Source organism: Pocillopora damicornis, chromosome 6 (assembly GCF_964200805.1).
Source record: "Pocillopora damicornis chromosome 6, jaPocDami1.2, whole genome shotgun sequence".
NCBI classification, from domain to species: domain Eukaryota; kingdom Metazoa; phylum Cnidaria; class Anthozoa; order Scleractinia; family Pocilloporidae; genus Pocillopora; species Pocillopora damicornis.
In genome coordinates, this window is record NC_142675.1 from 21,737,408 (window position 1) to 21,750,860 (window position 13,453).

A 13,453-nucleotide genomic window follows, 5' to 3' on the forward strand; every position below is an offset into this window, starting at 1 on the left:
TCAGGACTGTCTACTGTTCGAGCATTAGGCTGTTATTTGTTTCAATTCTCTTAAGCGCTTCACAAATCGTCGCCAATGTTAAATCCTGTGCTCGTTTTTCGTTAGGTTGACTGCCACGTGCAGTGGCCTAAAATGCCGCTGAGTTTTCTTCGTTAAGTCGCTTTGCGTTTGGTGAATTTGTAGATTCTTCGCCACTGGCACTACTAAGATCACTCCTCTTACGTATTGTTTTCTCTCAGGGAGCCACAGAGCTAAAAAAAGTGCGTCCGCCATGTGCAACCATTCACTTGTCCCAGTCCTGTTTCCTTTGATGGCTTGCACGACTTCTCCTCCAGTTCCTTGATTCTTCTCCCGATAAATAGTTCGGCGTACTCGTACATCGTGTCAAAATTATCGAAAAACTTTTTAAATTTCTGGGTCTCGTAGATCTTGTAAAACCAAGTAAGCAAAAAAACCGACCTCGACCGCATGCGCCAGAAAATCTCCGAGGGCTTTTATGAATGTCTGTGCCTCTTCGTTGATTTCTTCCACAAGACAACTAAACCTTGTCAAACAATATCTCCGCTACAGACTCAAACGACCATTTGAAAAGTTCATTATCGAGTTCACTAACTTCGTTTTCTTTGTCTGACCTACCAGGCTCTCGAACTAATCGTAATAGGTGAATAAAATCGCTGATAATTTTACTGAAACCCTGAGTGTAGCCGGCGACTTCTTTCGGTCGAAGCATTCAGGACGCTTCATAGCTTACATCATTCTTCACCATCGACAAAGAAAACGCCAGGAATTTCATTCCTTATTTCCCGGTAGAAATTTAGAGATGGAAAGTTCATTCTCTCAGGATATTTGGGATCCGATCGAAGTAACTTTGCAACGTCGGCAGGATCGTATAAACTAATAATTTCGACGCCTGGTAGTTTGTTGCGGAATACTTTCCCATATTTCTTGACATTTTCTGCTTGGATTTTGCTTTCCAAGGGGCTGACCTTTCGTTTCCACGAAAAACATCCAAGCTGTTCCGAAAACTAGAAGACGGAGCGGACCTAGGATTTCTGAAAAAGGTTTTGTTTTTGGTGCATCCTCGACTGAAATAGACGAAAGAGAACTCATTGGTATCGATGGCAGAAAACCACGGAGACCATGGTGTATGAACTAAATAGTCCGAACAGATGAGATCGAGAGAGAGTGATTACTTTTCATTCTAACAGTAAAGGCCATCTTAAAGAACTTCAGCTATCACTACGCGGCAGATCGAATGAATAACTCGCTCTGCTATGGAACCTGGCTTTGACGTAGCGAAGGTCTAATGAGAATGGTCACGCACTTCACAGCAGGGTTACATAAGTAGCTAGCTCAACAATTAATATTACATTAATAATACACTAATACACTATTACATTAATATTACATTATATTATTATATTAATGATTATTATATTATTCTATTATTATATTATGAATTTTTTTTTTCTTTTTTTAGCCTTGTTTTTGCTGTAACTTTTAAAATTAGTAATTAGGATCGGAGATACTAGCTCGTAAGCTACACTGAAATCCGAGGATAAACAAAGCTTATGTATGTATGTATGTAACGATTCGTTACGTAATCCAAGATTCAACTACACAGTGAAGTACTTCGATAACGAAAGAATCGGTTAACCTAAATTTTTTGCTCACTCGAGCTTCACATCTTGTGCGTATAAATCAGCATAACTGAAAGGCACACGAAAGGGAAGTTTTAACTAGGAATTGTCTATCGAATTTTCGAAAATTTGCATAAACCTGAAATAGGTTTTCTCAGAGAGCCCACTTCTTTTGTTTCCTTTGTTTTCTATGCATAAGCCTATAACTCATTTAGTGTTGAGGTAGATAATAGTTTTACTGGAAACTCTGTGTGAGAAAACGGCTCTTAAATCGATCGACGTGAAAACGCTCGACTTTGTCTCATCATCGTTTTTCACACTCCAATATTTTTATTCTGGTGGTCACCCAACTTTGTGAACGGTGTATATATTTTTCAGTAACCAGTTGCCGCCTGCTGCGGAGAGAACTAATCTGAGGAAGGGCTAACGCTCGAAACTTCAGCTTTGAAACTCTTTACGGTGGCCAATTTACGTTGTCAACTCAGTTGATAATACTAAATTAGACTGTTTTCCGATTGGTTTAGTTTGAATACTCAAAATGCTCATTTACATCTCTGATTTCGACTCGAAACAAAGAGAGGACATTACGAACATCTCCATGGAAAACAACGTCTCGGAAAATAAAGATTCACTTGGGTTCCGTTTCAATAGCATACTGAGGTGAAACACTCGGGCACCTGAAAAACCCTCACATTGAAAACAATTCCCACGGTATCAACGAGCGCTTTTCATTCAACTAATTTATTCTTGTTATCTCGTCACCATACTCCCACCAATAGCGTAGCTCCACTTTCTGTTTATAAACTCACACACGACCCACAATTCCCCCAATCGCTCTGACGAAGGGCTAACGCTCGAAACGTTGGCTTTTTTATTCTTTATGGTGGTCAATTTACGTTTTCAACCCAGTTGTTAACACTAAATTAGTCGCATCTTGGTTGTTTTTATGTTTGCCACATTCTCGGCCAACTCGGCTTTCGATTCTGTGTTAAGACAGTTAAAAAAAGTTGAAAGTTTTCATTGACTTTGAATATCATCTAACTTCGGTAGTTTCTTCGGAGGCATTATCTCGATTTAGAATGCAAAGAAAATGAAATCATTTCGGCCAAAGACGAAAACAGTTAACTCAAAGCACATGTCATGCCTCGGGAGAACCTCGTTTGCAAGCTGAGTGCGAGTAAAAGTTTGGGGAAGAAATTAAACGAACACGAAAGATTCGCAAAGACACAAGTTAATATTTCATGCTATTATTTGTTGTAACGCAAAATGAATACGGAGATTGAACTGCTTATCACCTATTACGCGCAAGGGTACATGTCGGGCTGGGTAAGTAGATTTACATATGCGCACGGCGCACGGCCTTCCCAATCCGCGACGTTGGAAATATTTGTTTTTCATTGGCCGAGAGATAAACATTACACAACATGATTCTCATCTGAAAGCAGTCTTAACTCGTATATTGAATTTTTTGTAGTTTATTTGTCAAAGTAACTACGAAGAGGTCAGTGATACCTAGTTTTTAGCCTTTCCTTTTCCTTTTTGCTCCAATTTAGCCGTTGATTCCTTTTGTTCTTTGGATTTTTTCTCTTCCCTCTGAGGTTTTCTTTTTTCTATTTTTTGGCCTTTTCCGTTGAAGGGTATGTTTATGTTTACTGGGTTTGAAATAGCAGCGCTTATGGTTTTCATTTGCGATAACATGAACGGTGAACAATGTTTCAGTGGCGAGTTTGTTGGAGGGAAGTCAGATTTCTTTGTATTTCTCTTCCGTGGAGTGACATATTGATTTCTAGGTGCCCTCCCTTTGGTTTTGTTTCCCCTGTCCTTGCTGCTGTCTGTCGCTTGAGCTCTATTAAAACAGCTCGCTATTACAAATGGCGTAGGGTTGCATTTGAATTCCACAGGTTTTGAAAGCTCGTTGCACGGGAATTCGTCTACTAATAACTGGTCCTGGTACAGAGCATTCAGGTTTGGTAGGTTCGTCCCCTCGCAACCGTTATAAGAGACGCTTTTGAGGTAAACCTTCAGTTTTCTCAGACGGCGCTCGTCTAAAGAATGATACGGTAATTTGTTAGTAAAGGGAAAAAAAGATTATGACCTACCTGGTATTCTTGGCATCGGATACTCCACTTCCCCTTCATTTTGCCGTTTGCACACTCAACCATTTCCGTAAATTTCAAGCTTTAAAACATAATTCATGGGCTTTCCTCTCTCTTCACTCGGGATGCGAGTTAATCACCAATGCAACTCCTCCCCACCTCTCCGATTCCTTTGGCCACATCCTGATTAGGAGGGGGAGGGTTGGGGAGTACACAGTAATGGCTTCAATTGGTACCATCAGATGTGTAAACCGTTGTTTCACGGGGTGTGAGATTCTGCAGACTGAATAAGTATGCAGCCCTTATCTCCCCCCCCCCCCGCCCCTCTTACTTCTTTGAAAATGCAGTGTGACCCTTGTAGCCACCCTCACATACTTTGGAATTTTTGAGCGAAAGTGGCCTTGGCCTTCTAGCGTATGAGGATTTTGTGTTAAAATGGTTTTGTGTTACAACGGTTTTTTGTAGCCGGACCACCCCATCCAGGGTTGACGTGTAAGACAAACTATTTGAAAAATAAATTAAGAAATCAATGGCAGTTGAATAAATAAAGCACAGGATAATAAAATATTCAGACTCACCAAAAACTAATAATCTGTTTTTTCTTATACAAACCTTCATACACAAATATCGTTGTAAAAAGAAACAAATGGATGCCAGGAACTAGAATTTTATAAGTAAGTAAAACTGCAACACTATCTTGCAATGAACTAACCTGCTGCTGTTTGCTCAGCACTTGTTGAACCCTCTGCAACACTTGACGTTTTCGGCTTTCTATACTTTGTTTCTGTGGTGTTCTCTGTAGCCGGAGTTGAATTCGTCTTGCCGGAACTTTGACATTTTTTTCGTGTTTCTTTGACATTTCCTGGTTTCTTAGACTTTTTAGGACTTCCCTTAGCTGGACGGAAGATATGGACGATTGTGTAAAGTATAAATCGCGTCATAGTCAGTTAAAAAAAAAAGGTTCACCGAAACAGAGATGAACAAAACCAAATCATTCTGTGCAATGTTTAACAGATCTTTCAACTTACAAAGAGTTTTTCTCCTAGTGACTTTCGCACCTTTCATTTCACTTTGCTACAAAATCTTGGCAGTCGAAGTCAGTTTTATTCTACCGTTACGCTTGCTCGCGCTTCACTGACGTTATATTGAGCGACATTCGAAATAGTCTGCGACTCGGCTCTCACTCAGCTACACTACGCGCGTTCCTCCGCCCGCGCAGTAGATTTGAGACGGGATGAGATTTTTCCAAGGGTCTGTTAGACCCCCTACAGATCTCTCGCCAGGTCGCGTAGGTCGAGGCCTCATAATTTCCCGTTGGTGAAGAAGTGCTCGTATAACTCGTGCCGAAGCGTTGAAAAGGAGGGCGTATCCGTAGGCTACATTCGGAAGAGATCTAGCTCACTAATCGGCTTACAGTAAAGAGACCTTGAATCCCAAATGCTTGAGAGTATTTATTTTTACAGGGATGGAAATAGTTATATTCCAAAAAGGTTGAACTCATAAGTAGAGGGTCTATCTTGCAACACTGCGCTTTTTTCAGTAATGATAAAATACTGCCCCAGATCATCGCAACTGATTAAATTATCTCTACAATTAATAAATATTTTAACCTTTGGATCATTCAAGTGATAGTTTCAAAACGTTTCAAATATTCATGAAAATATTTATTTGAGTGGTCTCAACATAACCCTTATATAAAAAAATGACTAGATGTTCCTTATATTTCATCCAGCAGTCCAGTCCCTGTATAGTCTACTTAATTTTCAAGTCGGCGCGAAGATTGACCAATCACAGCGCTTGACCTCTTGGCGGGGAAATTTGCTTTGTTTTAGTTATTCGCGCGGTAACGTAATTTCATTCACTGCTTGTCTCTTAGAAAGAAGAACCTTAGTCAACTTCTTTGCTTTAAAACTCTTTTATTTGCCCGTGATAATGTCTGTGATGAAGGATATTACCAATCTAAGCTCAAACACGGCGGCAAGCGGCCACGAGAGCTCTCCAGAGAGGGACATCTTCGTTTCTTTGACCTCTCCGAGCTCGAGAAAGAGAAAAGCAGAACATGTGCAAGCTAGCATGCAGAAATTCCTACAGAAGCCCGAAACACTCGGAAGTACTGGCAATGAGGACCAAATCATCGGTAGTGAAGCAGATTGTGGAGTAAATTCAGTGTTTATGACTCCTGAAACGCCACAGGATGGCCCTCCAAAAGTGAGCAAACCAAACCGAAAGAGGCTTCGTCTTGGAGGCCCGCGTAACGAGAGTCAATCACCTGCTTTATCTGTGACTCTTAACGGCCTGACCAAGGCTCAACTGGTGGATATATTGGAAACTTTAGTGGCAGAAAGACATCCAAATCTTGAACAGGTAAACTTTAATCTGAAAATCATATTTTTGAACTTGAGTCAGATCGCAGAACGAAAGAAAGACGCCATTTTTAAACAATTAGGACGCATCTTTTATTGTTATGTTGATTTGATTTTTAAATGCTGTTAAAATTCTTTGTGCTCCAGCTAATAAACATTTTTTCTTGTAAGGAATTACGAAGCCTCATCCCTGAACCAGATCTTACAGAATTAGAAGAAAGATTGAAGCGCTTGCAAAGAAACATTTACAAGTCCTTCCCTTACACTCGTTACGGTTCCTCGCGAGATGCTTTTTGTTATCGCCGGGTGAACACTCATCTAACCACTTTCAAGGTGAGTATTTGAAGTGCATGAACCAATGCTATTGACTACTCTACAACTTCATTCTTTCAATTCTTACTTGTGTGACAAATCTTGTGTCAGTGGGAAATTGTGGGCAGGCAGCACATTAATAACAGAATCTTTCTCGAAGATTTTGATATTTTCGAGTGCAGTCTTTTAGGGATTCAACTAGGACAGAACATAACTATCAAATCTTGCTTTCATCAAGCCCATAAGTTACCATTTTTCTTTGTTTTTCCCTCACCACACTATCAGAACAGCTGATCACTAACCAACTTACTCATAGTCCGTGAACTAGCTAGTTTCCAAAAAAATTCTCTTCATTAAAAGTAACTCTGTTGTTTGGAGGTCTGACATCAAAATTTGCAAGTCTTCAAACGCTTTGGGAGAATTCACATATTCTTATTTGTCCCATGTTGGAAAAAAAAACTTTGCTTTTTCAACAAAAAGTGTAAAATTGAACAAATATCTTAGATTAAACGGTTCTGGTAATACTATTTCACAGAAGGAATGTGTCGCCCAAGGCCAGACTTTACTTAACTCACAACTTTGGGAATCAACTGTGAACTATGTTCTACTGGCTTGGGAATATGTTGAGGGGATGCCTGACTGGGACAATCCTGTACACAACAAAAGCAAAGAACAATGCTATAAGGCCCTGGCAGTCCAGTGTAAAAAAGCCATAATGAAACTTAAGAGCAGCCTCTCAGAAGATAAATGTAAAGATCTGCATGAAAGGTAAGCCTTCAAAGGCATGCTATACGTCATATCTTTATGAAACTTTAGTTCCTTTGTTTTATCTTTGTAAATTTTGAGTTTCATTCAATATTCTTAGAACATATTAGTCATTTTTCATTTGGAGGATAGAGAGCACAGTCCTGCCAGTTAAAAGTAAATAAAACAAATGCTGTGCTCATCCCAAGTGTAAGCAAATTTACCAGTAACATAACACCACTCACATTTTGAACAACCAGATTTAAAGTGTTTCTTGAAAAAGATTTAAACATTTATCCTGAGCATACATGATGATACCCAGGTCTGCTTTTAATCACTGGAAACAATTTATAAGCTATGAAGCAGGCTTTTTAATTAATTAATGTAAAATGTTTTTCTTCCTTATAACTAAAGGACAATTTTTCCAGCCCTTTAGATGAAATAGACTAAGCATTTTCAACCCGGCACTTCATCCCTTTTCTTCCTAGGAGTGACCAACAAGTTATTTCTCATTACAATGTCAATTCAACAAGACTTAGAAAGAGAAGGAGCATAAAGAAAAACCCTGATGAGGGGAACTTTCTGATTCAGCATCAACTTTTAATGGCTGAAATTATATTAAATGTATAGAGGAAAGTGAGGAGATTTGATTTTGAGAATTTGGAGTGAAAAAGATAACTCTTAGAGCCAATTAAAATATATCTTCTCCTTAACCCTTTAACTCACATAAGTGACCAAGAGAGAATTTCTCCTTACAACATCAATACAATTTCAAGCAGAAAAGTGATAAGAATAAAAATATATCAATTACTGGATTATTAGTTGATCCCATACCAAATTCTAACTTCAAGATTTGTGTGGCAGACAGTAAAGAGAATTACTAATGAGATCTTGATAGTAAGAGTGTTAAAATTATAATTCTTTATACTGGGGACATTTGATGGATAAACAAACTTATCAGAAAGCTGGTGTTACCCACACAAAACACTAAATTCTGGTAAGTGATATTCAATGAAGGGTACAGCAGATGGAAGGGAGAATTAGAAATCAGATATTGGGAGATTAAAGGGCCAAACAAGGGCAGGGATTGTACTCTTGTTAAGATTTTAACTATCGAATTTTGTTCACCATCATTAAATACTTTTGAAACAGTTAGCATTACTTGAATATTTTTTCTCTTACAGGATGAAAAAAGCCAGTGAGCAAAATAACCAAATGCAGCCTTGTGTTGACCAGCTATCTGTATTGAAGTCAAAATTTTAGATGAAATTGATGTATAAGAAGCATCCTCTCCATTTTTAATCCTTCTGAAATTGGGATGTAATTTTTGTACAGAATTTTAGTATCTGCCCAGAACTTTATATAAAAAATTGGGATGTGAAGGTAGTGTTCATGTACATTGGTTTCTGTTTGTATTTGATATATTGATAGAGAAATTTATATTTTTATCATGAGGAAAGAGATAGAGTACATGTCTGTTAATGTCTTAATTGGTATTGTATAGAAAATAAACATACTTGAAATAATCAGAATGCAATGATTTTCAGACATTGTTTAAGGAGGGTGTGCAATTGCAACTTCATTGTTTGAGCACCAGTGGTACAATTAATTCTTTATTTTTGATTGGATGGCACCAAGAAACGGAGATATAAGAAGTGGAAATCGCATGCAAAGAAGTCAAAATCAATGGAAAACTAATATATTACAAATTGAAATTACAGCATGCCCAATCTAATGTAAATTTTGTGAGTGACTTGCTATTCAATGGTTTGAAATCTCTTTATCCTGACATGTAAACTAATAGTACTGTAGGTATCAATTGTGCTTCAGTTGCTGATCAGTGTTTGTAGTTCAATGTTATTTTATTTTGTAGACAAAAATTAACACATCTTGCTATCGCACTTAAAATGAACAATGTCAAATCAAGAAACTTAAGCCTACATTCTCTCTAAATTTAATGCAAACTTGTGCTTTAGAATATATATCTGCTGAATTGATTATTTTAAGGTTAAAATTAAAAAAATTCTAAAAAAACTGTCCAAGCTAATAAGTTCAACTAAATACAAGTGTAGTGCCTTTTCATTTTCAAGTGTAGGACTGACTACTCAAAATACATCAAATATTCTAGCTCTGGTGTGGTTTTTCTGAAAGTGTCCATGTGATTATGGGCTGTTTGGCATCATGTGACCACACAGATCGAGCATACCATAGATATTCCCTACTGCTCTGTTTTTCAAAGCCTATGTTCAAATAGTGAAAGCCTTTCTGTGAAGGTTGATTCTTGATTATACTGAATTGCTATGGTTGCAGTGGAGGAAAACAATCCTATTTATTATGTAATCTGCATGCTACACAAATGTTTTTTTTTTATTCCATTCTTACCCTAAAACCTAAATTGCCAAATATCCTCTACTTTTAAACGTTACATCTTCATTCTTTAAGTGTTCATACATGTATCATCCTCCCTTGTCATCTAAGAGGACTCTCTTAAGCTGGACTTCAGTCATCAAACACCAAGAACTTTCCACCACTGACCTTGCTCAACTTGGACAGTTTTGTTCGATGGCCATCCAAAATGGTCTCAACCACCTCTATGCTCTCTAATTCCATTGGATCCACTTGGTAGGGGTTCTTAGACAATATGAGCAGATCTGCTTTCTTGTTCACCTCTAAGCTACCCAATTCATCATCTTTGTGGATTTGCCAGGCTGCATTTATGGTGTAAGCCTTCAATGCCTCATGGATGGAAACACGGTATTCTGGGCCATATACAGTCTCCTGATCATCCCTGTGGGTCCGAGTAACCGCTGTCTTCAGGTTTACCATGGGAAGAGGCCCATGCCCTGGAAAAGTTGGATGGTCCTGGTGAATGGACCAAAGAAGACCATGTTTGCTTGCTTCTGATAAGGGTGTCCAACGGTCGGTTCGTTCTCTCCCAAAGATATATTCTGCATATGCTTTTGCATAGAAATAAAGATGACACACAAAGAAGGACAAGGCAAGCTTGAGTTCTCCAGCCCGTGCAATGGAATCTACAGTGGCCAATCCAAGATGTTCAATGCGGTGACGTGTGTCCTTGGGATCTTTGCTCATAACCTGTTGGAAACAGCACGTGAAAAAGTGAGTGGGAGGGAAGTTCATCCTTAAAGTCCCACTAGCAACGTAGAGAGAATTTCTCCTTTCACATCAGTATGATATCAAGCGGACAAGTAATGAGAATAAATAAAGTATCAATCAGGGGATTATTAGTTGATCCAATTCCAAATTCTCCAAACTAACATCACATGAAATGTATGGCAGACAGTAAAGATAATTACTAATGAAATCTTGGGAGTTAAAAGGTTCAATAAAAAACAGAGGTGACTGTTGGGTGAACATTTGGTGCATAAATTGACTTTGAGGAACCTTGTTGTCTCAGTCTTTACAGCTACATTATGGCTGTTCATTGTTCTTTAGGTTGCACTGAATATACACACATAAGAATGCTGGGTGCAGGAGGAGTTTTGTGTTGATGACAAGAAATGTATTGCTGTATGCCCTCAAGAACCACACTGCCCAATGGTGTATGGGGTTTTGGATAGAGTCTAGCACCCTTCTCAATTTTCTAACAACCTCCCAGCCACTTCAAGGACCATTTTCAGAACTGATAAAATTGCTCTACCTGTTCATACACCGTAAGCACTTGATCAATGGCTCGTTCCCCATGAGCATGAATTGCAATCTGGGTACCCTTCTTATGGTAGGACTCGACAATTTCCAAAAGCTCATCTGTGGTATGATTAAGGGTGCCGTATTGTGGAGCTTCGGGGAATCCAAGTATCTCAGTGAGATTGGAATTCAAATATGGCTCCTGTACTGCAGCAGTACCGCAGTGAGGGGAGCCATCTGCAACAAGCTTCACACCAGCTACCCACAGCTTGTCAGACCCCTCAATGGTTGGTTCACCTTGGTTTAGGCTTGGTCTTCGCAGCAAGCTAGGACAGCATTGATAATGAAAGCGAGTTGAAGATTTCTCTTCCCAGACAGTTTTTGCAGGACCGTTGACCACTCGGTACAAGGCTAGGCGGATGGGACAGTCTCTTTGTTTAGACTCCTTCTTGAGGAGGCTCTCAAACTCTGGGTCGCTGAGGTAACCCATTTCAGTGACTGTTGTGAAGCCCCGGGAAGCAAAATCTTTCCATTGCTCCTTTATTTTTGTCTCAAAATCTGAAATTGTTGGTTGTGGTGCATGGCCTATGACACGTAGTATTGCAAACGTCTCAAACAGCTGACCAGTCAGATGTCCTTGATCATCTTTGACAAACACTCCGCCATCCTCATTTTCGATTGAGTCATCTACATTAGCCACCTTTTATCACGGACAAGAAAACACTGAATGAGTACTTCAGTAATTAAAGGCACTAAGTACTATTTCTGCTATGGTCCCTGATGTTCTTTAATGAGAAAGTAAAGGATACATCCTCTTCGATTAACCAATTCCTTTTAAGGGAGAAGGTAGAAATTTTAAGCAATTTAATTTCTAAAAACAGTAAGCACTTAGATATTGACGTTTTCTACCAATCGAATTCGTCTTCAGCTATCTTCGTAGGAACTTTTCAAGTGCATCACTCACAGCGCTCTCGCGGCGCATCGACGTCAATTCTTTTTCGCCCATTCTTGCCCCCCCCTCCCCCCCTCCCCCCCTCCTCATTCTTTTGGACTCGCGTGTTAACTCCTTGTAAACAACCTGCATTTTATCACATCTTCCACACACAGGAGGCCAAATGTAGATAAGTCACGACTGAAAAAACTGCTCTCATTATTACGCCCAAGAGAAAGCTTTTTGTCTTCGTTCGTTCTAATTTCGTTGAATCGAAGAAAATAGTGCGCACTATATATTTGCATGCGGTTTAATGGGGATGAAATAGAGTTTGGTTTTGCCCCGCCCGGTATAGCGATGAAGTATAATATTTTCGGGCCAAATGATCTGTAACGGAATATTGGTTTGAAACCACGCAGTTTATTTTTGCTTGTTTTTTTTTTTTTTTCAGTTAACAGAGACGATTGACTACGAAATACCTTTCCCTCGGGTTAATTTCAGATAATCTAAATCGGCCAATCATTTTTGAGTTTCTCAGACGGGTAGCCGAGACAATCGCATGGAATCTTAATCGAAACATTAACAATACTAACAAATCTTCAAAATAAGCACACTAGCTCAAAAGCGTAGATGATAACCTACCTCAAAAGCTTTCCGATTTACCCAGGCAACATGACCGCTCTGGCCAACCACAGCGACGGGGACTTCAGACGAAAATTCTTTATCCAGAAAGTCCGCAGAAAGCAATGGCAAGCTAGGGATAAGCTCTGGGTCCCAACCAATGAACAACGCCCATGGGAGAGGAGAGGTTTCCTTGCCGAGTTCACAAATAGTCGCCTTCATTTTTTTGTGTACCTCGTCATATGTGTGGTAATCATAGCCACCAATGTTAGTGAACGCCGCGTTAAACCGGACCGATAACACAGCATGCGTGTGAGGCTCAATGAAGCCCGGGAGAAGGGCTTTTTGATTCAGATAGATAAGTTTCGTCGTCTCACCCGCTAGGGCAAACACTTCATCTAGTTTTCCTACCGCTGTAATGAGGTTTCCTGTGACGGCTAGAGCTTCAGCAAAAGGGTTTTTTTCATTCATAGTGATAATACTACCACCATAAAAGATAACATCAGCCGCAGAAGACATTTTTGAGCGAGCGTTTCCCACGAAGTCTTTCAACTGCGAGGTTATCAGAGCAATGTTTCAGAACACGTTTGACCTGAACATCTTAAGCTCAAATCAGCGTGAGTTTCGTTGGGAAAAATTTACAATCCCAGCGGGGTCTAGTAGATTACTGCTTATATGTTTTTCATTTTACCCAGGGGCGTGTATTTTCTTTCAAGGCGAATAATGCACTGACCACTCGAGCAGCAAGTGCTGCGAGGTCATGGAAGAGTGTGTACCATGGAGTTCGATACTAAAGTCGGATCGGAAAATAATATTAAAAGGAAACATAAGACCCGAAAGCTCTCGACCCCAAGACCTTTCCGGGTTCCGAAAGACTTTCTTCAATGCTCACAAAAACAGCCCGAAATCATACCCGAATTTTCGGGGTTTTACTCGTTACGGGCATGCTTCTGCCTCGCCATCATACCCATTACGGAGTCATGTGAGAAAGCACGTGCTGACCGAGTGGTCAGTGCATTACCAGCCTTGAAAGTAAATTTACGCCACTGGGAAAGAAAACATTTGAGAAATTATCTGCCAGACCCCGCTGGGATTGGA

General features: G+C 39.6%; 3 protein-coding genes and 1 pseudogene across 3 annotated transcripts; 1 reads left to right on the top strand and 3 right to left on the bottom strand.

Moving 5' to 3' along the window:
• Window positions 1-251: 251 nt before the first annotated feature.
• LOC113678708 (cytochrome P450 27C1-like) lies at window positions 252-1,218 on the bottom strand (annotated as a pseudogene).
• A 1,877-nt stretch (window positions 1,219-3,095) lies between these two features.
• On the bottom strand, window positions 3,096-4,858 carry LOC113665302 (uncharacterized). Its single transcript, XM_089208747.1, has 3 exons — window positions 4,765-4,858; window positions 4,449-4,631; window positions 3,096-3,685 (listed from the first exon to the last, which is right to left on the bottom strand). Exons 1-3 carry the CDS (start codon window positions 4,799-4,801, stop codon window positions 3,153-3,155), a joined length of 753 nt encoding a protein of 250 aa, XP_089064873.1. The 5' UTR covers window positions 4,802-4,858; the 3' UTR covers window positions 3,096-3,152.
• A 555-nt stretch (window positions 4,859-5,413) lies between these two features.
• LOC113665319 (uncharacterized) lies at window positions 5,414-8,681 on the top strand. Its single transcript, XM_027181001.2, has 4 exons — window positions 5,414-6,100; window positions 6,271-6,432; window positions 6,947-7,179; window positions 8,340-8,681. The coding sequence occupies exons 1-4, from the start codon at window positions 5,447-5,449 to the stop codon at window positions 8,416-8,418; spliced, it is 1,128 nt and encodes a 375-aa protein (XP_027036802.2). The 5' UTR covers window positions 5,414-5,446; the 3' UTR covers window positions 8,419-8,681.
• Window positions 8,682-8,998: 317 nt separating this feature from the next.
• LOC113665312 (uncharacterized) lies at window positions 8,999-12,927 on the bottom strand. The gene is made up of 3 exons (XM_089210781.1): window positions 12,377-12,927; window positions 10,817-11,503; window positions 8,999-10,251 (listed from the first exon to the last, which is right to left on the bottom strand). Exons 1-3 carry the CDS (start codon window positions 12,872-12,874, stop codon window positions 9,655-9,657), a joined length of 1,782 nt encoding a protein of 593 aa, XP_089066907.1. The 5' UTR covers window positions 12,875-12,927; the 3' UTR covers window positions 8,999-9,654.
• Between the last annotated feature and the right edge of the window lie 526 nt (window positions 12,928-13,453).

Excerpts from the sequence above, each read along its gene's own strand:
- LOC113665312 (XM_089210781.1), bottom strand. The coding sequence starts at position 12,874 with ATGTCTTCTGCGGCTGATGTTATCTTTTATGGTGGTAGTATTATCACT. Across the intron at positions 11,504-12,376 it reads TAAATCGGAAAGCTTTTGAG|GTGGCTAATGTAGATGACTC; the intron begins GTAGGTTATCAT and ends CCGTGATAAAAG. Across the intron at positions 10,252-10,816 it reads TGCTTACGGTGTATGAACAG|GTTATGAGCAAAGATCCCAA; the intron begins GTAGAGCAATTT and ends TGTTTCCAACAG.
- LOC113665302 (XM_089208747.1), bottom strand. The coding sequence starts at position 4,801 with ATGAAAGGTGCGAAAGTCACTAGGAGAAAAACTCTTT. Across the intron at positions 4,632-4,764 it reads CACTAGGAGAAAAACTCTTT|CTAAGGGAAGTCCTAAAAAG; the intron begins GTAAGTTGAAAG and ends TCTTCCGTCCAG. Across the intron at positions 3,686-4,448 it reads TGCTGAGCAAACAGCAGCAG|ACGAGCGCCGTCTGAGAAAA; the intron begins GTTAGTTCATTG and ends ATCATTCTTTAG.
- LOC113665319 (XM_027181001.2), top strand. The coding sequence starts at position 5,447 with ATGTTCCTTATATTTCATCCAGCAGTCCAGTCCCTGTATAGTCTACTT. Across the intron at positions 6,433-6,946 it reads CTCATCTAACCACTTTCAAG|AAGGAATGTGTCGCCCAAGG; the intron begins GTGAGTATTTGA and ends ACTATTTCACAG. Across the intron at positions 7,180-8,339 it reads TGTAAAGATCTGCATGAAAG|GATGAAAAAAGCCAGTGAGC; the intron begins GTAAGCCTTCAA and ends TTTCTCTTACAG.